At 35.8% G+C, this 23745-nt stretch overlaps 4 protein-coding genes across 14 annotated transcripts; 3 read left to right on the top strand and 1 right to left on the bottom strand.

Annotated features, from left to right (window-relative positions):
• The first annotated feature begins 526 nt into the window (after window positions 1-526).
• LOC127812613 (metalloendoproteinase 4-MMP-like) lies at window positions 527-1958 on the top strand. The gene has a single exon (XM_052353049.1). It carries the CDS (start codon window positions 726-728, stop codon window positions 1800-1802), a length of 1077 nt encoding a protein of 358 aa, XP_052209009.1. The 5' UTR covers window positions 527-725; the 3' UTR covers window positions 1803-1958.
• A 1389-nt stretch (window positions 1959-3347) lies between these two features.
• On the top strand, window positions 3348-8298 carry LOC127813628 (protein NONRESPONDING TO OXYLIPINS 2, mitochondrial). 10 transcript variants are annotated; one of them, XR_008026159.1, is made up of 5 exons: window positions 3348-3623; window positions 3947-4065; window positions 6900-6925; window positions 7583-7638; window positions 7859-8298. XR_008026159.1 is itself a non-coding variant. In XM_052354685.1 (4 exons), the coding sequence occupies exons 1-3, from the start codon at window positions 3454-3456 to the stop codon at window positions 6905-6907; spliced, it is 243 nt and encodes an 80-aa protein (XP_052210645.1). In that variant the 5' UTR covers window positions 3348-3453; the 3' UTR covers window positions 6908-6925; window positions 7859-8298. The 10 variants fall into 10 exon arrangements, 7 of the variants coding, with proteins under 7 accessions (XP_052210645.1, XP_052210642.1, XP_052210643.1 ...); XR_008026157.1 differs by having other exon boundaries at window positions 3947-4098; XR_008026158.1 differs by lacking the exon at window positions 6900-6925 and having other exon boundaries at window positions 3947-4098.
• Window positions 8299-9487: 1189 nt separating this feature from the next.
• LOC127813778 (WAT1-related protein At5g47470-like) lies at window positions 9488-23241 on the top strand. 2 transcript variants are annotated; one of them, XR_008026187.1, is made up of 8 exons: window positions 9488-10105; window positions 10213-10278; window positions 10492-10608; window positions 10911-11148; window positions 11278-11439; window positions 11553-11704; window positions 11928-12179; window positions 23114-23241. XR_008026187.1 is itself a non-coding variant. In XM_052354923.1 (7 exons), exons 1-7 carry the CDS (start codon window positions 9897-9899, stop codon window positions 12061-12063), a joined length of 1080 nt encoding a protein of 359 aa, XP_052210883.1. In that variant the 5' UTR covers window positions 9488-9896; the 3' UTR covers window positions 12064-12410. The 2 variants fall into 2 exon arrangements, 1 of the variants encoding a protein (XP_052210883.1); XM_052354923.1 differs by lacking the exon at window positions 23114-23241 and having other exon boundaries at window positions 11928-12410.
• Window positions 19811-21701, bottom strand: LOC127813777 (tubulin-folding cofactor C). The gene has a single exon (XM_052354922.1). The coding sequence runs from the start codon at window positions 21467-21469 to the stop codon at window positions 19871-19873; it is 1599 nt and encodes a 532-aa protein (XP_052210882.1). The 5' UTR covers window positions 21470-21701; the 3' UTR covers window positions 19811-19870.
• Window positions 23242-23745: the final 504 nt, after the last annotated feature.

The following is a 23745-nucleotide window of genomic DNA, read 5'->3' as shown; positions in this document are numbered from 1 at the left end:
ATCAATAATAACATTTAATAACTCAAAAGTACTATCACAACTTCATTGCCTTTCCTATCTATCTATCTATCTATCTAATCAAATGCTTCCCCAATCTGTATATATATACCCAGAGAGATGATCAAACCCAGATCTCTTGATGGGGACTATTCCACCTAAAACAACTAATTTGGTCAACAAACAAAGCCAAATTCCAACTAAACTTGGATCAACTATATGGAATATAGAAGAAGTCAATAATAATAATTAAAAAAAAAAGCAAACAAATAGCATGTGGACATATACAATTAGTAATCAGAAATCCCGAGGCCCCTACATAATAATCAGTCACTATTCTCCATATATATTACCACTAATTAATTAATCAAATTACAACTCAGAAATTAAGGAATAAAATTAATAGACTCATTAATGTGGTTTACCCACCATTAATGACACCATGGAAAGTCAGAATCTCGAATGAAAAGGGGCACACGAAAGAATCTTCCTTGGCTTTCTTCTTCTCCTTCGATCTTATCGGCGACCCATATATATCAAACTTCACGAAACACCACATCGGAAAACATTGTTTTATTCGTTATTATTTATGTTCATATGTTGTAATCATATATCTTATATCTTATATATATATAAATACAAGCCTCGATTAAACAATAAAAGCATACTCCTCCCTTAATTTCCCCAACGGCTCGAATCCCAATATACGTTTAACTGCCAGCCAGCCCATGTTTCCGTTTTTCAGTTATCAAGGATTCGTCAGTTCGGCCTTCCCCTTCTATCTTCTCTTCCTCTTCTTCTTTCCTTCTTTTCCCGCCAGGACTCTAACGGTCCCGTCAACAGAACTAACTACTGTCGCCGCCGGAAACGAAAAGTGGCGGGACTTCGCCAGGTTCCTGGACGCCAGCCGGGGCAGCAACGTCACCGGCATGGCCCAGCTCAAGAAGTACTTCCAGCGGTTCGGGTACCTCAACCCAGTTCCCGAGTCGGAGCTCACCGATTCGTTCGACGACCGCTTCGAGTCCGCAGTCGTCGCCTACCAGAGAAACCTCGGCCTCTCCGTCACCGGCGTGCTCGATTCGGATACCGTCGCCGCGATCATCTCCCCCCGCTGTGGGGTCAGCGACCACGCCGGAGCGGTCCACGGCACCCGCCGCTACGCCTACTTCTACGGGGAGCCGCGGTGGGCGAAGTCGCCGCCGATAACGCTGACCTACGCCTTCTCGCCGGAGAACACGATAGACTACATCCCGGGACCCGACATGAAGGCGGCGTTCGAGCGCGCCTTCGCGCGGTGGTCGGCGGTGATACCGGTGAATTTCACGGAGGCGGTGGAATACTGGGCGGCGGATATCAAAATCGGATTCTACAACGGCGACCACGGCGACGGCGAGCCCTTCGACGGGGTGCTGGGGATCCTGGCGCACGCGTTCTCCCCGGAGAACGGGAGGTTCCACCTGGACGCGGCAGAGACGTGGGCCGTGGATTTCGGGCGACAGAAGTCGAAGGCGGCCGTGGACTTGGAATCGGTGGCCACGCACGAGATCGGTCACGTGCTGGGGCTGGCCCACTCGGCGGTCAAGGAAGCGATAATGTACCCGAGCTTGAGTCCACGCAGCAAGAAGGTGGAGCTGAAGCTCGATGACGTGGAGGGGATCCAGGCCCTGTACGGGATGAACCCAAATTTCAAGTTCAGCTCTTTGATCGAGTCTGACAGGTCTCCAAGCTGGGCCGTCCGATTGCAGATCGGCTGTTCTTTGTCTTTGTGGCACATTCTAGCCCTGATGATTCCATTCGTTTTCTGATTTCTAAATTTTATTTTTCGGCCCCCAAATTTCATTCTTATTATGATTTCACACCTGTACAGTATAGACAGACAGGGCCTCATACCAGAAGGAATTGAATACTTCAGTTTACACCTCGAATTTCATGAAATGTTTGTTCCTGCTTTCTTTTTTTTTTTTTGTGGATCATTAACTGAAATATCACCACATTTTAAACTATTTTTTAAAATACTTCGTTTGAACTTCACTAGTTAGATATTTAATTTTGAACATATTCTTAGTATTTATATTAATAATATCTAATTATTATAAAATAATTTATAAAAATATACGCACTAATCTCTAGCTATTATTTGTATGCAAAAGAATTGTTGTAATTGATTTAGATACTTTCGATCAATGACATAATTGCATACTGGAGTTCTTTTACAGAGCCAGACAAATTGACAGACAGGCTTACAGAATTAGAGTTAAAAGATTAAAATGCCATCACCCACATTGCATTGAAAAAATACAATACAATGTAAGCGAGGATATTTTAGTCTTTTAGCCCTTATATTTGTAAGTTTGTCTGTCAACTTGTCTAGTTCTGAAGAATTTTCCTTACATACTGATAGTATATACTTTTAGATCTGTTCTTAATTAGGGATCCAAATTGCTTTCTATATATTTTTCAATAGAGGAACTCCTCTATTTATAAACTAAACAATGTTTATTTTCTTTCAAAACTAATTTCATCAAATTAGTTTGAATTTAATTTGAAAAATAATTATCATTATTTATTTAGTGGATAAATATCAAGAAATAAATATTTAATAGTTTAAATGATATTTATCACATAAATATGACCACGTAGTAGATAATTATTACATCTAATGTAATTATTTTAATATATAATTACAATCCCCCACTTAGTCTGTACATTTTATCTGACTAAAAAAATACCTTATATCTATAATTCTTTATATTTAAAAAATAAATTAAATACATAAATCACGTCAATAATTCTCTACAATTGAGTATTGATTTTCATGCATTGCAAGGCATTTAATTCCTTTCCCACTAATTTTAATGTGATAACATAACTTCATGAATAAACCCTCTATTTATTCAAGATCAAAAATAGTTTGTTATTCTTAAACGTACCCCAAAATAAGAAATCAACAAATTAAAACCCAAATAAGAGTTTCATTCCAACCCAACTCTCATCACTCATCCAGTGAAAAAGTATTCCGCGTCATCATTATGGAAAAATATTTTAAATCAATCTAATTTTATATTAAAAATAAATTTATAGTATCTAAATACAATGTAAGTGATAAAATTCTTAAATTTTCTTAAAAAGGACGACAAATTAACTCTTGATAGAAATAGAAATATCTCATTTAGTGAGAATTGAGTACATGTCTACTTAAGAGTATTTAAACTTAAGAATTTTTAAGTTTACTATCGTATCTAATTTACTCAAAAGTCGATTTAATCCCATTGCAAAGGGGTCATAAAAAATAATAATAATAATAATATAAATCCTCCACAAATATATACCAACCGAGAAAATCGAGCGGTGACTCCAAAATCTAATCTGTGCGCTTCCCGCAGAACGGCGCATTTTAACCAAAACCCTAAACCCTTCCTGAAGCGCTGCTGGCGAACGGTGCGCGAGAGACTGCAGATGGCTTCGAGATGCAGCAGATTCATCAACAGATCATCAATGTCGTCTCTCAAGTCCGCCATTAAATCAACTATTGGAACGGCTTCGGGTTCCATTGACAGATCTGCGACTCCAAGGTTCTCTCTCCCCGTCAGATCCACCTCTTCACCCCTTCGACGATTCTGCTCTAGGTCATCTTCCATCACAGTTTTATTCTCTGTTTGTGACTCTGTACTCGAGGATTTTTAATGTTCCTTCCTTTGGTTTGTTATTGTGCTTGCTAATTCGAAAAGCAAATATACCTTGAGATTATTATCCCTTGTGAAGTTTCGTTTTTACGTGATTTTTTTCAGCATTATTTTAGACTATTTTTTTTATTGCCGGGAATTAAATCACGAAATTTCATTATTATAGTACAATCCGAAGAACACGCACTGGCAGAGTAACTCAAATTTGCGGTGTTCTGGTGCTTCGTAGGAATTACTGATTTGTAGTTCATTTTTTGCGGTTATAGATCTCCTTCAGAGCTTGGATGCCTGCAGTCTCTGTTACCTCTCCACAGCGCAGTTGCAGTGGCAAGGATGACCTCTTGCCTTAGCTCGACTTCGAGGAGTTGCAGAGCTCTTTCTCAGGGTACTCTTTGCTGTACCTCTCCTGGCCTCTAATGTATGTAGTTTTTTTGTTTGTTGAAAGTGAGTTGCATTACTTGATGTATATGTAAAACTACTTTCTCTGTGTCTTAAGCTTTACCTAACGGCCAATTGAACTAGAATTTTCTATTCGTAAATTTAAAGTTGTTTTGAAGAATCAAGGCAGAGATTAAAGGTAATCTCACATAATATCTTGGACATAAAACACTTTTAGTAGAAGCCACCTAGTGGGATGAAGACATGGAATTCTTGTTGTAAACAGTTTTGGCAGAAACCAAATTCAGAAGATGAGACAATAGAGTGCACATCATAACATATAGTACCAATGTTGGAGGATTTCTTATTTTTAGCATCATGAGGTAGGATCATAGCACTGGACTGTCATGAAAATTTCTTAAGAATCAATTGAAATTATATTCTCTATTGGTAAATTTAAAGTTTGGACTTTGGAGGAGTGGACAGAGATTATAAGTAATGTCACATTCTTGATATTAGGCATTTTATCAAGGAATGGATTTAAACAATTCTAGTAGAAACTGATTCACAAGATGAGAAGATAAGAATGGGTATTAAGATTTACAATACAAATATCAGCCTTATTTTGAACATCATAGGGGATAGGATCAAAGCATTACATCCAAAAGTGCCCACTGTTACTAAAGTTTGTTACTTGAACATCAACTGCAAATGACATATACCTTAGGTTACTGCCATAAAAAATTTTAACAGAGTACTTAGTCTTGTCTTTCTGATTCTGGGCTTAAATGTACTATTTTTATCTGGAGAGTAGAAAAGTGAACTGTAGCGAGCTTAAGAAACAAAAAAGTGTTAATTCATCTCTCTAGAGAGATTCAAAGGAGGTCTTGTGTGATTGAGATGAGAGGGACCAGAGGAGTGAGAATGGGCAGAGGGAGAAAATGTCCCTGAATTGAGTCTCCAATATTGTTGCACTGTTAATTGAGCATAAGTAAATGGAATTGAATGGGACAAAAGTTGAGGTGAATAAGATTAAGTAGAGGGAGAAATCAAATCTTCTCACTTTATTATGGCTGGAGTATAGCAAAGGTAAGGTGATGGATTTGTAGCAATCAATGATGCTGTAGATTGAAAGAGACACGTGGCCCATGCTTGTAAAGGATGCCAATACAGAGGGACATGTGCCAACCTCTTTCTACTCTCCTTTTGGGGATGACATGCCCACCTTATAGAGATTGATATCTTTGCATGGCGTGGTTGTGATGGAAAAAATTTTTTGCACATCATCCCCATGTTCTTCCTTTCCCTTGTGACCCATTGATTTGTGCCTCCGTGGAGTTTACTTGGGCTGCATTTATTGAGCTGCTGCTAGTTGTCGTGTACTTTCAATTGGGTAAGACTGTTACATGTGAAGGTAGTACACATGAATTTAGTTAGAATTGTAGAAGATTGTATTTGGCGGGAACTACGCCCAATTGCATCCCTATTGGCGGGATTGGGTAGGGGAGATCAGTATATAAACTAACTAACCCTGTTGAGTAATTGACCGAACACTTTGCACACAATTCTCACACTCTCATGCGAAAAACAGAAATGAAACAAGAGACAAAAGGGTTTATCCTGGTTCAGACTTTGAATGAATCAAAGTCCTACGTCCAAACTGAAGGCGATACCACAAAATCCACTATAGAACATATAGGTACACGCACAAAGCCTTCTCACACAGGCTTCCCTCATAGAGATTACAAAGTCTAAAACCTAGGCTTTTCTGTCTACTTGTGTACATGAAAATTGAAGAAAAATGTGCATATCAGAAACATAGCTGGCCCCTCTATTTATAGAGGATAGAGGAGGCGGCAATTACAAGACATTTAAAAGAAACAAAAAGTCGGTACTAACTGTTACATGGTTAGTTACCGTTACAATGGCTATTTTAAAAAAAATAAAACATAACTTCTGATCTTTTTAACGCCTTTATTCTGACTTTAAGACTTAATTTGTGCAAACTTCAACAATTTCTCCACCATTTGCATAAGTTGAGTCTTCTGTCTTCAGTCTTCAATCTTTAGATTCTCCTGTGGATTCTGCATCTGCCCTCTTTCTTACCTTCCTTCTTCCATATCCTAAGCTTGACTGCTTAGGCTTCCTGAAGCTGTATGGAGTAGCTTCAAACAGTGTTTCAACTTGGCTGCTGGAACAGCCTTGGTGAACATATCTGCTGCATAGTTCGGGCAAAAGATGTATGTGTAAAGATAAAAAGTGGTAATGGCATTTCTTTGCAAACAATTTGGGGGGGCAGGGGCGGGGGGGGGGGGCATACTAAGAGGCTTAATGGACCGATTTTGTTATCCTTAATGGACTGATTTTGTTAGTTATCGTGTATGTACTTTTGTATTCAAGAGAATATTTTGTTGAAGGCTAGACCTTGGAAATTGATACTTGTGCACCTATAGGCCTGGTCACTTCATGGTGTCCAAATTGATTTTTTTTTTTTTTGGGGGTGGGGGGGTGGGGGGGGGGGGGTTGTGAGAAATTGATTCTGTGCGCAAGTAAAATTTGAATGGGTTGGAGTTTGATCATGCTATTTTTGAGACATTCTAATTCGTTTTGCATTTGCTTAAGCTTATGTTTCCAGTAATTACTTCTCTCAAGTGACTCGAATGGATTTTGAAGTTGAAAGCATTTAATATGCCTGAATGACTGTAAATTTCTCTTGCTTATTCATAATCAACTTTCTTAGAGTTTGCTGTAATCCAATCTGTTCAAAAACCTCCCTAGTAACCAAATTTGGAGTGGAAGTGTATTTTTCAGGTATCTTACTATAATATTTGGTTCCTGCAGGCACATGAATTTCGAATGCTTGAAAGGTATATACTGGGATTTTACATCGTCTGCCAAATATACGATGCAGTGTATCATTCTCTACTATGAATGTATTAAATTAACAAATCTTAAAAGTTAAAATTTGCTGATGTGTTCTCTACAGTAACCAAATAATATTTAACAATAATAAGGATTCAATTATAATTCTCTCTATATTTTTCTATCTTTTGTTGGATATGCTTGTAAAGTCTTATTTGGAATTTAGCACGCATCCTTGAAATAGAAGACATTAAGGAACCAAAGTTTGTTGGCCTTCCTACTTTCTTTTCGATTAATCCATCTTGTGAACAATGTGCTGGATTCCTCCTTTCCCCGACATATGCCTCAACTTGTATAGTTATTGTTGACAGACATTTATCGAGTAGATATATATATATATATATAGGAGTGCCTATTCATCAATGTGCATGCTTGTCCTGCTCTGCCTCCCCATTCCATGATATTTTAGAACATAAAGAAACAAGAAATTTTGATGTTAGAATTAGAGAGAGGCTGGTTAAAACTTAAAAAAAAGACAAATGTGAGAATCCAAAACTGTGTGTTTCATCTTGTATGTTATGTTTTAATTTTGAATGTTTTTCTTGAGCAATCATATGTGATTTAAGGAATACCATGGTAACAAAAACTGTTCCTTTTCCCAGATGAAATTGATGGAACGTGACATATATTCTGCTGTTTCTGGAGGTGGCCTCCTCATGTAGGCATTTATTTTGTGCTTGAAGGATTTCACCACTATATATATATTGCTACGAGAAATGGAATTTAAACATTTAATAGGACGCTTTTAAGATGTCATACGGTGGTGCTTTTATTTTTTTATTTTTATCCGTATTTATATTTTTTTTGTTTTTAATTTCATTTTGTGGCTTGTAATTGGTTCCTGATACTTTTTTTGTTTTTTGGGTGTGTTGAAATAGAGCTTGGTCAATCGGTGCCAAGGTGATTTGTCGGTAGACCATTGGCAATGGAGAGCTTTGGAAAAGGAAATTTACAGTTCACCCCCACCAAAACTCATGTCGATTTCAAGAAGTAGCGATTGAACTTTCAGTTAGCTGTTGAATGAATTAATTTTTGGATCTTCACCATGTGGAAATGGTTGGTTCAATAAGTACGTTCCAAGCAACTTAGTAGTATTTGTCGCCAGTTTTTTATGGGAACGAACGGGTGCATCTGCATTCTCATGACATTTTTCTTTGTGCTCTTCTGCGTAGAGGCCGCAATGTTTGTTTTTTAAGTCAAAACTGTATCACAAGGGTCGCTCCTTTGATTTGTAGAAACAGTTGCTTTGAGAAATTTGAAAAAAAAAAAAAAAAAAGAGAGAGAAGAAAAACAAATAAAACTCATTAAGTTAAAAAGAGATGAAGGGGCTGTGTTAACATTTGCAGCCAGTTTTTTTCTCATAAATTCACTTTTCTCCTTTTACACTTTGCAGTTACGTTAATCATTTTTTACAGCTAATATTTTTAAAAATACTTTATTCTATTACAATAGCACAGTTACGGTCATCCAATTGCACGTAGTTATTGCACACAGTCACGGTCATCTCTAGACAGTCATCTCTGAAACACATTTTCAAACTCTTTAACAATTTGAATTCACAAAGACGAGTACACATATACTACACAGTTACAAACACACGTATATACACATATACAATACATATGCAGACACACACAGATATATATATATATAGACATACCTGCCAGTGGAGACCATATCCGCCGACGGGGCCATGAAGGCCACCCTGGGTTCGCGGGGCCATAAAGGGCGGTCGCCCCCGGCAGATATGGCTGTCGCCAATTATGTGTGTATATATATGTGTCTGCATGTGTATATATGTGCGTGTTTGTTTATACATTTGAATGTGTGTATATGTGTAATTATATATGTATATATATATATGTGTGTGTCTGTGCATGTGTTTGAATCTATTACCATTGTTCTTCTATTTTATGGTTGTATTTTTATTATTTTTTGTTTTTTCCTATCGTATTTGATATTTTTTGCAGCATCGTCTCCGGTGTGAATGGGCGATCACGTATGGATGCTAGTGGGCAGTTTGTTGATAGAGAGTGGTTATAAGGAGTGTAAAAATAAATTTTTAAATAAAAATATTTTAGATATATTAAAAGGTAAACGTGAAGAGCAAAATAGGTGACTGCAAATAGAATTTTATTACCTTCAGCTTCCGTTTCAGCCCAGCTGATTCCCTCTCCTCTAGCAAAATTTAAATTTATTAATTTGATGTCATTTAATTAATATACATAAATGTATTTGATTAATTAAATCTTATTTCTGTTTATAAACTTTTTATTAGCCGGATAACATTTTTTAACTTTTATATTCATAATATGCGAATTTATTTTATTGTGAATTGGACAGTTACTTTTTTATTTTTTTTATTTTGTATAATATATAGAATGTTAGCAGATTTTTATTTATTTACATGTCGATGTAAGTATATCTAAATATTTATGTCTAGAAACTAGAAAGCGGCTTTCTTTCTATATAATTCAGTATTTAATAATAATAATAAGGTGTATTGAATGAGCCATATCAATCAGCTCAAGGTTTTACTCGCAGTGCCAGAAGTCAGGTAGGTACGTACTGAAATGATTGATTGGTGATAATCAAATTGACCATTGAATATGCCATGCAAAAGAATTAGAAATGAGGAGAGATTTCCTCCGCTTTTGGCGTTGCCCAAATCACTTCCACCTTTGCTTCCAAACAATATAACTATCAATGAACTTTGCTATTCTTTCTGTACATAAATTATGAATAAAATTTTTGTTAGATTTTGAGGAGCAATCAATTAATCTTGCATTGCATTTCAGTTTTTAAATCCAGATTAATACAGAGAGAGAGAGAGAGAGAGGTCTGCAAGGATAGGATAGAGAAGAGGTAATTTGTTCATGCAGATGCAGTAGCCCCTCTTTTTTGTCAAGGAGAGAGATGGTGGGAACTACTACCACTCCCAATGCTGCAGCCATTGAAAATATTACAATAATTGGAGGCTTAATAGGCTTGCAGTTTATATATGCCGGCAACTCTGTGTTGGTGGGTTATTTCATGCTCTTGGGCCTCAATCCTTCCACTATCATCATTTTCTGTGCCCTGGCCACTTCCCTCGTCTTCTCTCCTCTCTCCTTTTACCACGAAAGGTCCAGTTTTTATAAAACAATATATGATCTAATTAATATAAATATGTTCCCCATTTGTGAAGATTTGGAAGTTGATCATGGCTTAAATTTTTTCTTTTATCTGGCAGGAGCCTATGGCCCAAGAAGTTGAGTCTCAAGTTATGGATACAATTGCTTTTAATATCCTTTGGAGGGTAAGCATGTTTTTCTGTTTTTTTCTATTTTGTACATATCTCTAATTTCTTTTGTTGTCATTGAAACCCACAAGCCCCTACTAATTTGAAAGTTGTAGTTTTTCATCTACATATAAGCTCTATAACCATTTAAATCTTGCACCATAATAATTACATTATTACTTGTTAGAGAATTAATGTAACTATATAAACTCTTTTGGCGTTTGTTTTCAGTGTGACGTTGTTCCAGACTTTGTTACTCCAGGGGATTAAGCTAACCTCACCGGCAATGGCTACAGCAATGCCCAATCTTGCTCCGGGACTCATCTTTCTCATTGCATCAGTTTTAGGGTAGTCAGCCTCTGTTATACTTATATATTTCATTCGAAGTCCTTATGCATTAAGACATCCTTTTAAAATGATATCTTAGAATAGTATTGTGACTGTAGAGCAGGCAGTTCTGTAATTACAAGACTCTTAACCCATATTTCACGTCCAATTTTGTTGATGATCATCCTATTGGATTGAACATTGAAAATTTCAATTACGAACATTATTTTGAGATATATCATGACAATTAATGATTCAAGTAAGCTCCCTCCCTCGCATAATTTCTAATGCCTTCATTTGTCTTAATTTGACCTCTCATGCAGGTTAGAGAGAGTGGATCTGAACTGCATGTACACCAAAATCAAGATTGTAGGCACATTGATGTGCGTCATTGGTGCTATTACAATGAGCATTATGCAGAGCAGGATGGCACAGCGTAGTGAATTAGCAGCACCCCAACCGGTGGCTGATGATCAGAGCCACTTCGACACAGCGAGAATCGCCGGCTGCCTTTATCTTATGGCTGCTGTCTTCGTTTTATCGACCAACGTGGTCTTGCAGGTACCCTTTTTCTGGCCAAAATTGAAGAATGAGTTCTCTCTGTCTTTGTTTTCTTTCTCTTTTTGGGTTTTCTTTCTTTCTTTCTTGTTTGCTTAGACAATATTGTTCGTTCATGACGTTTTGCTGTAGGCTTCAGCATTAAGTGATTTTCCAGCACCAATGTCTCTGTGTGCAATAACATCTTGGATGGGCATGATAATTACTGCACTTGTAGAGCTGATTCAAGGTCAAAAATTTGATCTAGGACCGCCCACAATAGCCCGTCATGACATAGTTATATGTTTTCTACTGGTATTAATAAACTCTTTTCTTCGTCTCTCTCTTAATATTCAGAGTTTAATTAATTAGAGTTTTAAGGTTTAGAGTTAGACATGCAATTATAAATATGATAACACGTTCATCAGGGCGGCATTGTTGGTGGTGGCTGTGCAAGTTTCAATGCATGGGCGCTGAAGAAAAGAGGGCCTGTCCTGGTGTCCATGTTTATGCCTATCGGAACAGTCATCTCAGTCATCTTCTCTATCAGCACCTTGGGAGACAATTTCGGTCTAGGAAGGTACATTGACTGCTAAAGAGTGTTTTCCAGATGATTTACCCAAACATTAAAATGGTTTTATTTGGAAGTGATTCATACAAAAGCATTTTTTTTTTTTTTTAACAAAAATATAATTTTCACGACGCAGATATTCCACAAATAATGTCAAATAGGAATACCTTTACACCTTTACTGTAATGTTTGTCCCATATATTCTCTCTTATACGTTGCATCCTTGGTGCAGTCTTCTGGGTATGCTGCTCATGTTTATGGGCCTCTACTTCTTTCTGTGGGCAAAATCAAGAGAAGATTTTTCAGTTTCAGATAGAGACGCCTTGGAAAGTGATTGCTGTGACATTAAGAAGCCCCTATGCTCATGATATTCTCTATATTTTATTGTCAAATTAATGCCGAGCCATGGCCCAAGTGGTACACGTGCATCAAATTTATCCTTACATATTTGGGGGGCCCTGTTCTCCACCTTCTGGCAATTAGGGTTAGTGCATCGTCCTGGTTGTACTTGTAATTGTTGTCGTTGGTATTAGCCGCCACTGATGGTCAACAAACTAAATAAATATAGTTTATTTTTTCTAGGAAGTGACTATAAATAGATAATACCATCATAGATAAGATAAATACGATTGGAAGCTCAGGCTTTATACAATTTACTTTAATTAGTGGGATTAAGAATTTTTTTTTTATTATTGTTATTACTGTTAATGTAACATCTCACATCTTAATAAAGTTATCGTAGTGAGATAATTTGCATATGACAGGGTAATTCTCATATTTTAAATTATTACGATAATATCTTATGTGTCTATCATAAAATCATTGTCATAACTAACTATAGACTATTGAAAAGAAAAGAAAATACATTAAACAAATATAAAATATGTTCAAAAAAATTGAAGCAAAGAACTTGGCTAAATCCGCCCTCCAATCACACAAAATTCATATTTTTTCTTATGAAGACAAATAAGTATCTTGTTAACTACAAAAATGAAGAATTTGCAAATCCCAATAGATTTGGTTGAACTAATCATCCATTTGCAAATAACTAAAAAAAGAAAAAAATGGATTACATAAACATATAATTAACTAATTTAAACAAATATCAAGACAAAATTTGAGAAAATCCCCTTTTATGAATTATTGATTATTCTAACCTCAACATCTCAACAACTTCATGTCATCCAAGCTTCCACAAACAATTTGGTGTATGGCGAAACGGAGAAAAAGGGAAGGGAAAGGAAAAGGAAAAAGGACTTTACTCATTCCTTCATTTGATTGGTAATAAGGAATAAAATGGCCTATTCCCTACACATTTGATTGGTACAAAGGAACGAAAGTGCTTGCGCTAAACATTATAACTTTTAATTACCAATTCCTCCCAAGATCCTGTTCCCCCCCTTGTCAAGTGATCTACAAGGTCTACTTTAAACTGTCAACCTCAGGGTGGGTTAAACCCAGACCCAGAGTGTTATTCACCCCTACTAGTACTACCCTTGGCAAACTATTAGTATTATTTGTTATGAAGCAACCCTCTTCTAGTTAAAAAGTTATGATACCTAGAACTATTACCACATGAGGAGATCCAATTACCAAAAGATTAGGTATTCCATCATGCGGCACCCACGCAAACAACTTTCCAAATTATTAATCACCCAAGCCAAATAATCCACAACACTAAGATGGAAATGTTTCCATCACAATGTCTAGATCCTTTACTGCACCTAGAAGAGTAACTATTCCTTCAAGCACTGAGGATTTCGAAAACTACATTGCTCAATCCAGACATGAATAAGAATTGAGAAAGAAATTGGACCAACACAGTCCAAAATGGGTGACCCACAACTAAACGTCCTAACTGAAGAATTTAACTTAGATAAAGACTTCCTTAACAGGGTGTTTGCAGAGGAATACAATAAAGCAAATAGGAAAAGGCCTTATCAAAGATATGTTCTGTAGAAAAAAGAGAACAATACAAAAACAGACGGGTAAAATCATGCAAGCATTTAAAAGATAATATTCCTTTTATCCTATGGTATCGATGCCAAAAAGGGAATATTATGAAACAAATACAATCCCTTGCAACAAAATCAACAAACTTTTTATATTTTAGGAACTTTAGAAAGAGACATGACATCTCAAGTACTTGCAACCCATCCTCCTAGATTTGATCATTTTTGTATCAAGAGATATGAATGTAGTTGCATCTTCTTCTAAACAAATCACTCTTTAAGTAATGAGACATGTTTAGTTGGCAAACAAAACTTAATTAAACTACTAAAACAAAAACAGAATGGAAAACATTTTAAATAGAATTGGAACACCCTAAATCCCCCAAAAGGAACAAATTAAACAAGAATAGATGTTTGCTCATTTCCAAAATACTCTAACCAGAGATAAAATTAAAATCTAGAGAAGAAATCCTCAGGCAAGAAATGATTATGCAAATGAAGAAAAACCAACTAAATTAAATATTAAAACATTAACAAAACAAGAAGAAACTAGTAGTGAAACAGATGACATACCAGAAAGTGAAGAAAAATTCAATAAACAACTACAGATAAATAAGATCCAAATTGGCTAGCCATCAAAACCATATCAACTCAAGAGATCAGCACCAGGTCTGACTGCTGAGCAGCTTATTGGAAAGAAAGTTTTATAATGAATTACCTAAGGACTTTATGCAACAAGTTCAGGCAGACCTACTAAATATCTGTAACGATCAGCGTATAAACCATGATAGGTTTACATATGGTGATCTCGCATCTGGTGTCACAAACACAACCATTCGGTATGTACCACCAAACTAAAGCTCAAACTCAAAGAGCTAAAAAGATGGGACAAAATAAATCTCGAAACTGGTGCCTACAGATGGGATGGCCAAAAATAAGGTCACTGTCTGATACCAAGAAGAGACTACAAAAATATACTAAAAAATCATCTAGATATTTTAAAAAACAAAACTCGAGGGATTCCTATTATTAGAAGGCTAGGTCAAAGAAACCCCAGAAGAGCTAATTCTTGACTATCATAATAATATTTTATATAAAATTGATATATATCCCTAAGATATCATGTCTTAGCAAAAGTTGATGAAGTGATTAATCTGCACACAACCAAGCGTTCATTAACAATCCCTTATTTATAAGTTTCATTATGAGCTACAAGCTAGGAGCAAATTGACTTAATTTCTTTTATTTATCTGTACCAATTAAAGGCAGACTTCCTTTGCCGTTTCTGCTTCCCTTCAATTAAACCAACCCACCACCACCTTGTTCATTATCAAGCATCACATCAATCTTGTCGCCAACTTTTTAACCAAATTCCAAATACAGAACAAGTAAGTCAATTTGTATATATAAATCATCACTATCAAAATCCAGTGAAGTAGTTCGAGTATCATATAGTCCAAATGAAATATACATCTTCCAACTATAAGAAAATAATAAGGAAAGCAATAGAAAAAGATGGTCAATTCCCTCCTTAGCTGTTTTCCAACGATCAAAAGATTGACCATTAATGAAGAACCGAACTATTTCATATTCTAAATCATGTCGAGTGCAAAGAGCCATTATCTATTTCCTTAGCTCTGCTTTAGACGGAATCTTATAGTGAAGCTCTCTCCCATCCTAAAGTGCATATAAAAAGATCAAAAAGTGGAGTAACATGCGAGGGTTACAAGGCTCATAAACCCAAAATAAATGCAGAAATAATTAATGAATAAGATTTAAGGCAAGGAATAAAGCAAGTGAGAGACCAGGTTATTAGCTAACATAAATCTTACTAATTATTTGTACAAGCAATTTTTGTTTATGACCCTTATAACCCTCACATGAATTCCCCATTTATTTATCTTTTTATATAGTATAGGATGGAAAGGAGTTTCATTATAAGATTTCAACCAAAACAAAGCTAATGAAATCACTAATAGCCTTTTACACTAGGTGTGATTTGGACAATGAGACAGTTCCATTTTTCATCCATAGTCAATCTTTTTGTTCAATGAAAACCATCTAATACTGTAATTGATCCTATCATTTACTTGTTTTCCCTATATATTTTCATATAGTTTGATAGAATTTATTTGATATGGAATATATGTATGTGGAATACTTCATTGGATTTCAATGGTTATAATTTCTAATGTAACTTAATGTACTTGATCTATATTTGTATCTTGGCTTAAAAATGGCGATGAAATTGATGTGATGTTTGGGCGGCAACGTGGTGGTGCCCAAACCTGATTGAAAACAGGCAAAAGCAACAAACGAATCTAATTTTAAATAAACATATAAATAAGGGAATGTTGATGAATGATTGCTTGTGTGGAGATTAATGACTCATTCAACTGTTGCTAAAACATGATACATACCCTTATAGGGATACATATCAATCTTTATAAAATATGTTTATGATAATTAATTATGAGTTGGTAAATTAACTATCATTGTGATGTGTATGTTGGGGGAGGGTATGTAGCATTACAGTTGATGGCAATTGAAGATTAATGATTAGGTTATCAAAAAGGAACAAATATATATGATCAATATATGTAATATTTGCTTTTCCCCACAATTCCCATCGTTGGTGTGACGGTGTCTACATTGTCTTCTCCATCTAGAGATGAGGTTCTTAAAAAAATACTAAACCTCAAGAATAGTTAAGTGTGTTTTACCCTAACTATGAGGCACACTCTAGACATATCTAGTCAAGAATACCAAGTACGGAAGGATATTAGACTAACTAGGAGCAAAATGACTTATTTTACTTTATTTATCTATATTAACTAAAAGCAGACTTTATTTGCTTCTTCTACTCCCCTTCAATTAGGTCTGTGCACCACCACCTTTTTTCTCCAGCATTGCGTTAATCTCATTGCAAACTATCTCATAGTACAAATCATCTCTACTGCAAAAGGCCATTAGCTGCTTCGTTAGGCCCACTTAAGACGAAATCTTATGTGAAGCTCTCCCTCATCCTAAAGTATGTATATATATATAAAGATAAATAAGTGGAGTAAGAAGTGAGAGCTATAAGGATCATAGACCCAAATTACATACACAAATAATTAATAAGATGTAAGGAAATTAATTAGGCAAGTGACAGGCCTAATTATTAGTTGCCATAAATCTTAGTAATTATTTGTGCATGTGATTTCTGATCATGATTCTTATAACTCACATGCATTTCTCCTTTATTTATTTATCTTTTTTATATATGGTAGGGTGGAAAAGACCCTCATTATACAATTTTGATCAAAACAAAGCTAATGAAGTTGCTAATGGTTTTTTGCACTAGACATGATTTGGGTTATGAGACTGTTTGATTTTCACATATGGTCAATCTTTTAATAATTAAAGAACACCTAAAAAGATAATTAATCATCTTTTTAGTGTACGTGCCATGCTTGAGCAACAGGGTTCTTGTTGCCAGACCAGATTGAAGGTGGTTAGTAGCAACATAAGAATCTGTTTTTAATTAATACATATAAATAAGAAAATTATTTAAGTAGATCCTTTTACAATAACTAATTATTACACAAGTCAATTAATTATAGTTGTGATCATGTTATAGAAACGGTAAGAATATATATGATTAATTAATAGACGTAATATTGGCTTTTTCCCACACTTTCGACCGTTGATATCTGTGACAACCTAGGGTAGTTAGTGTATTTGAGCTTAATTATGACGCACACTCTAAACATATTTAGTGGAAAATACAAAGTACAACAAGATATATTTGACTAATACCATAAATAATAAATAAGATTTACCTTAATTATTTTAATTTTTCGTATTAACTAAGAAATCAATCAATGAATACTTTATTCTCTTAGCCAAGATTTATCTTATTTAGCAAAAAGGCACAAATCAGTCAATCTATCTATGTGGTTGTGTTGAAAAACATTAACCATGGCATGTATAATTATCAAAGCAACACGTCACAAATTGATAATTTGTTTAAATGCCATTCTGCTTTTTGGGCAAGAATCTTACTAGGCACCGAATGGATGGTTCATGGATATAATTAAAATAATAAAAAATTTAAGTGTCTAAATAAAAAAAAAATGTACAATATAAGAGACTAAAATATGTATTTTGCCTAGGCACCGAATGCTGGTAAGATTTGTGTTTTCCAGAACATAAAATTATTCTTATCAAGCTTAATTAGCAAATTGAAATTTAGTGTACATGCGATCGGCCTTGATCCTAAATCATTAGATACTGAATTCAGTGTACTGGATGTCTCTTATGCCAAAACTTCCATCTATGCGTCTGATACCATGTGAATATTTAGAATGAAGGAAAATTAAGGTTTAAGAACAGAGAAGAAAAGAGGGGAATGAAGAAGATGATGGAAGCGGAAGTCTCACGTTGCTGCAAAATCACTATTCTCAATATCAAATGAAGAATACAATACTCACAGCTCTCATAGTGCAGCTAACTGATTTGTAACATGCAAGTGTTAACTAACTAATCATGCCTTAACTAACTACACTAAACTAATACAAGTTGAGAGATAAAACAAACACAAGCTAAACACAAAACTGAGTCAAGCTAGAGTGCAGCCATATTTGCCTTTACATTCCTAGCATTGTGGATTATCCACGAACTAACATGCACGATCCACTAAGGCTCTAGTAGATACACAAAACAAAAAAGAGATAATGCCTATTAACATACATGAAATACAAAACAAAGCAGCATCTGAAGAAACACAAAAAAGGTTATGGAGAGAGTATGTTGTTTCAATTATAATGAACAAAAGAAGCCTGCTCTACAAGTTCCACAACAATTGCAATCAGCAGTTGCTGGCCCTCATCATAGAAACCCTCTGCTATACTAAATCATTCAAAACAGTGCACAATTACAAACTCATGCCATGTGATCAAATTTTATCACATACAAGCTAACAATAGGGACCAATTGTCACAGAGATTCTACTGGAAGTGATCTAGAATGCAGTAGATGATCCAAAAATCACCTGTACAGTAAAACCTCTGTTGTACATTTTTTATGGGGTTTGGCCAATTGTAGTGTTTTTCTATGATAGGAAAAACTATTTTCTTTTTGAGGGATGAAAGCAGAAATTTAGAGCTCTTGAAGCAAAAAATACTTTTTAAGATAAAATTCCAAAAATCAAAAGTAATTCTTGCAAAAAACACTTTTCACAAAAAAAAATCTTGCAATAGCAAAAAAAATTAATAGCAATTCCAAATAGACACTTGCGGAGGTAGAACCAAGTCTCTGGAGTCTTGGGAATGCAGTGAAAAAGGTGATTCTGAAATCAAATACTAACCTCGAAGTAAACAGAAACTGAATCAACTTCAACTCCAAGTGATGTGATCCAAGACCGAAATGTCTTAGAGGTTTCCATGGGCAGGGACCAATAATTGTATCATGCACTAAAATTACAAAAAACACACAGGACCCAGTAAATCTTACAAGGAGAATGACCATCTGATCCTCATAAGACCATTCAACAATCATTTCACAGTACCTTTTTCTCAGACAACTCTCTCCCTTCTGCCAATTTCTTATGTTCTAAGTTTTCTTTTCTCTGGTGCAATAGAAGGAATGGATGGATGAAAACTTAAAAATATGACTATAATTGTTACGGAACACAGCTGTAATCATATTATCCAACTAAATTACAAGAATTAACTCGCTCATGGGTGTGAAAACTAATTTGATTTTGATTCAGGAAGTTGCTCTCTTATCAACTTAGACAGCAAAACAATTAAACACTGGCAGAAAAACTATTAAAGAAACTAAGAAATTGTAGAAGCTATGAATTATATTGAAGTTACAATTAGATTTCTTTTTGTGTTTTTAGGAGAAAGTGAGCAAGAAAAAAAAAGCAGTAGCAAAAGAAAGAAACTAAATAATAGAAGTCAAGTGATGTATCTGCCTAAATCTAAAAAATGAAGATATTGAACAGGAAAAGATGATCAAAACAACCACGCTGCATTGATTTTGAAATACATGACTAAGAGGAACAACAAAATCAAGGAACACCGTAATTTGCACATTATCTTCCACATAAATATTGAATACCACGTACAATCAAATAGTTGCCTGTTTTACACTTCAAAAATAAACATTCCAAAAATGATGCAATGCAAAAAGAATTCATTGAGAGAAAAATACAGTAATACAATGTCCGGAGAGTTTACTTGTCCAAATTTGAGATAGTTATTCTATCAATACGTTCATTTTCAGGTAAAACTGACCAATTTGGAGACTGAACAGCTTTGAGCCACCGAAAATCATCCACATTCGCCCAATTTCCAGTTTCCTCATCAAGATTGGACTCCTTCAAGTCTTTCTCAATCCCATCATAGCTCAGACAATACGGCGCAAACCTTACGGCGCTGCAGTCCTCAATTATGGGGCGACTCCGCACCCTGAGATAAAAATCACTTCCCTTGGCGTGATGAATCCTAATCTGATGCGAAGCCAACACCAACATACACCCCTCAACTTCTTCGATCAGAACCGAACCGAGAACCGGCCCCGTAAACACTCTACAATTCCTTAATCGGTTAACGAAAAGCGCCCTCAAACAACCTGTCAATCGTACCTCGCAAGAGCTCAAATTGGATATCGAAAACTCGCCCATCTCCAACCCCTTGAAATCCTTCACCAGAAGCTCATTTTCCATATCCCTAAACCCAGGCGAGTGGGAAACTACAAAACTCGGTTTTGGGGACTCGGTGGGCAGAGATACCTCGTTTGGAGTTGGAGTCGAAGAAGTCTTTTTGTTCTTGAAAGCGAAGCGTTTCTTGGGGACGATTTGAGAGGAGACATTTTCGATGGATTGTTTGAGATCGGATATGGATTTGAGGCAAGAGCGGAGTTCGTAAGAAGGCAAGAAGTAAGAATTCTGAGCGACAAGGTTTTCGAGGTCGGAGATAGAGGCAGAGACGCGCTCGAGGTCGGGCTTGGAGGAACAGTGAGAAAGGTCGGAGTCGATGGAAAGCTTCGATTGGGAGAAGCGAGAGAGGAAGGAGTTGGTGGACTCGAAGGAGTCGTCGGAGTTGCTGCGAGGGGCGGCAGATTGCTTGCGGTTGGAGAGGCGTTCGAGCATTGCAGCGTGCTTACGGTGGGCGGCAGCAGCGTGATCTAGGGTTTTGCCTGTGGCGGATTGGTCAGGGTTTGACAGATACGAATTATCATTCACCTTCACAGTTGGATTAATAGCACCATCTCCTAATTCAGTGAAAAAATCAGAATACGATCCAAACCCGTTACCATCATTCTGACCTGAATCTGTGTTAAATGCAGTCCATTGCACCTCCTTAACACCTGAATCTACAGATCCATTCCTTTTGCTAATCGTTGAGTCTGAAGTGCCCTCCGTCACAATTGCCCTGTCATTGGAGTCAATCACATTATCAAACCCAAAAGAACTGGATGACACTAGTGAAGTAGCCTCTTCAACATGCCCATCCATTGCGAATGAATTGCAAGACGCCACTGAAGTACTCTCCCCAACATGCCCATCTACAGAGACAGCATTAACATTTCCACGAGTATCCTCACCCTTATTAGCTTTACTCCGCCCTTCATCGCCGGAATCTTCAGACCCGGCAGCAACCTCACCTGCACTCAAATTTGCAAACGCTTTCGCTTCATCTGAATCATTCCCATCGGCAAAACTAACTGCGGACGACGCAGTAGCCTTAAACTCGTCGTCGTCATCAACTAATTTGTCAAAGAAATCCTCATCCGTCTGATCCTCCACCTGAAATGGAGGATTCGAAGCCATCGAACGAACCTTAGTCCTCCCTGATCTCACTCAGTACGCCACAAAACCTAAACGAACCCGTCCGTCCTCAGCCCCAAAACCACAAATTTCGAATACGAAGCGCCAAAAACCCCAAGATCCGGAACAAAAAACGCAAGATCTAGGGTTTTGGCAATACCTCCAATTCCAAAATTACAAAATCACACAACCGCAAAGGTAAAAAAAAACAACAGCGCAAAAATGTTAGAACATAAACTTTAAAAGTTTTGTGAAAAGATATGTTACAGATTTTGTTATCATCAAAATATATATATATATATATATATATATATTATACCCTTCAAATCTAACAAAGAAATCAATAGATTGTATGGAGTAGGTTACACGAAAATGGAGAGATTTTTTTGGTAGGAAATAGAAACATAAAAATGATATTTTTTTAAAAAAATAGAAAACGAAAATGTGAGATAAACTGTAAATTTAAAAAATATAAAAAAAATTTTGTAAATATAATTTAAAAAAAAATACTCAAACATAAACAATAAACATAAATTCTATAATGTATTCAAACAAATATAAATATAAAGTTTACAGTACATTCAAATAACCATCAACAATATTTAGAAAATTCTATTATCCTTACATGACTTAGTAATTAAAAACAAATAATGAATTTAAATAACAAAATTAAATATAATATAATTTATAAATAGATATTGATATTCTTTTAAATGAATATGATATTTAGGGATCGTTGAGTCTTGAGGTTAAGCATTTATACGATTACTTGAGGACTGACACGAAAATCAAATTTGGCACGAAAATCAAGGTGGTTTGAGATATGTTCAATATGAGTAGTTCTACCAAAAACTTGGTTTACTATGAGAGTTTCTACTTCAAACTTGATTTTTTTTTTTACGGTTTGACCCAATACTTGATTTGTTTATACAAACGATTTGACATGCGATATGTTAGTTTATATAAGAGGTCCATTCCAAATTGTTTTATATCTGTGCATTGAATTTCGTGCGTTATAAATTTATGTATTGAAATGTTGGTTTTAAATGATGCATGTTATGTGTTGCGGCATTGGCGTATTTATGTGTTGTCCATGTGGGATACGGGTTGTTAACCTGTGTGGTGGCACTTGAGTGATAGCACTTGGGATATGTGCCAATGATGAATGCTATGCAACCCACTTGGGACAGGGTTAAGATGGACTTCACGTTATGGTACTCAAGTGGCGGGGTTGAGAGTAGATACCACCCTAGGTTCCTTTGAGAAATAGCATTATTGCCTAGGTGGACGTTAATTCCGATGATAGTACTGATCTTCTTGTGGCCAATGTTGTGTTGAGATCCGAAATACTTTTGAGTGGAAACGTAATGCTTGACATGATATAGGGGTGATACCCAGGTTCATGCGTTGAGATTGTCCCTTTTAAGTAGGATTGTGTTATGCCAATGTGTCGATATAGTTGTGTTGCCTTTAAAAAGATTGCATTTTTTCATGTTAGGGTTAAGTGCTGTGTGAGATTTTCTTGGGTTGGGATATGTCGGTTTGTTTCATGGTCTTGCATATATTCATGAAAATATTTTTGAACTCTCAATTAGATAATTCATCATCTAACTTGGATTTTATCCTTGAAATATTCAAATGTTCCAGGTGAAAGCAATGGTGCCAAAGGAAATGACGTTATCGAGATGTAGTTGATCGTTTCATATTAGATCTCTTGTAAGTCTTTTGACTAAGTTTGAGACACTCCGATGTTATGTATTATTTTGATATTTTCATGTGATACATTGATATGGTTACTTGGTTATAAAAGGGAATTTTCCGATTATGTATTATCGAGATTTCAATTATGTTTCCGCTGATATGATTGATATTACTTGTCTTAACCTATTAATTATTAAGTTTGGTATGCTGAGATGGTAGATCGAGATTGTTGGGGTTTAATTTACGTTGAGTGTATGTTGAAAAAAAATATATCATCGAAATCTTGAGTTAACGCACGCTTTGAAAAAAATGAGGCATTACAATTCATATCAGAACAAACTTGCACAAAAAAAAAAAATAATCGCGATTGGGAGATTCAGGGGTACTATTGGAAATTGAGAATGATCGAGTCGTGGATGGTTAGTTCGATGTGACGTAATCTGGCTGTCAAGTTAGGTTTGTGAATAGGTGATGTGAATCATTGAGGTTCAAGTATAGTAATGATTTGGTATAAATTGAGGATCCTAGGGATTGGTCTGAAATAAGAAACCAAGGATGGTTCGATACGTGTTTTTGAT

The sequence above is a fragment of the Diospyros lotus genome, chromosome 11 (genome assembly GCF_014633365.1).
Source record: "Diospyros lotus cultivar Yz01 chromosome 11, ASM1463336v1, whole genome shotgun sequence".
Lineage (NCBI taxonomy): Eukaryota > Viridiplantae > Streptophyta > Magnoliopsida > Ericales > Ebenaceae > Diospyros > Diospyros lotus.
Note: the sequence above shows the minus strand (reverse complement) of the source record. Positions and strands in the feature narration are given on the sequence as shown.

Excerpts from the sequence above, each read along its gene's own strand:
- LOC127812613 (XM_052353049.1), top strand. The coding sequence starts at position 726 with ATGTTTCCGTTTTTCAGTTATCAAGGATTCGTCAGTTCGGCCTTCCCC.
- LOC127813628 (XM_052354680.1), top strand. The coding sequence starts at position 3,454 with ATGGCTTCGAGATGCAGCAGATTCATCAACAGATCATCAATGTCGTCT. Across the intron at positions 3,624-3,946 it reads CTTCGACGATTCTGCTCTAG|ATCTCCTTCAGAGCTTGGAT; the intron begins GTCATCTTCCAT and ends TTGCGGTTATAG.
- LOC127813778 (XM_052354923.1), top strand. The coding sequence starts at position 9,897 with ATGGTGGGAACTACTACCACTCCCAATGCTGCAGCCATTGAAAATATT. Across the intron at positions 10,106-10,212 it reads CTCTCCTTTTACCACGAAAG|GAGCCTATGGCCCAAGAAGT; the intron begins GTCCAGTTTTTA and ends TTTATCTGGCAG. Across the intron at positions 11,149-11,277 it reads CGACCAACGTGGTCTTGCAG|GCTTCAGCATTAAGTGATTT; the intron begins GTACCCTTTTTC and ends GTTTTGCTGTAG.
- LOC127813777 (XM_052354922.1), bottom strand. The coding sequence starts at position 21,469 with ATGGCTTCGAATCCTCCATTTCAGGTGGAGGATCAGACGGATGAGGAT.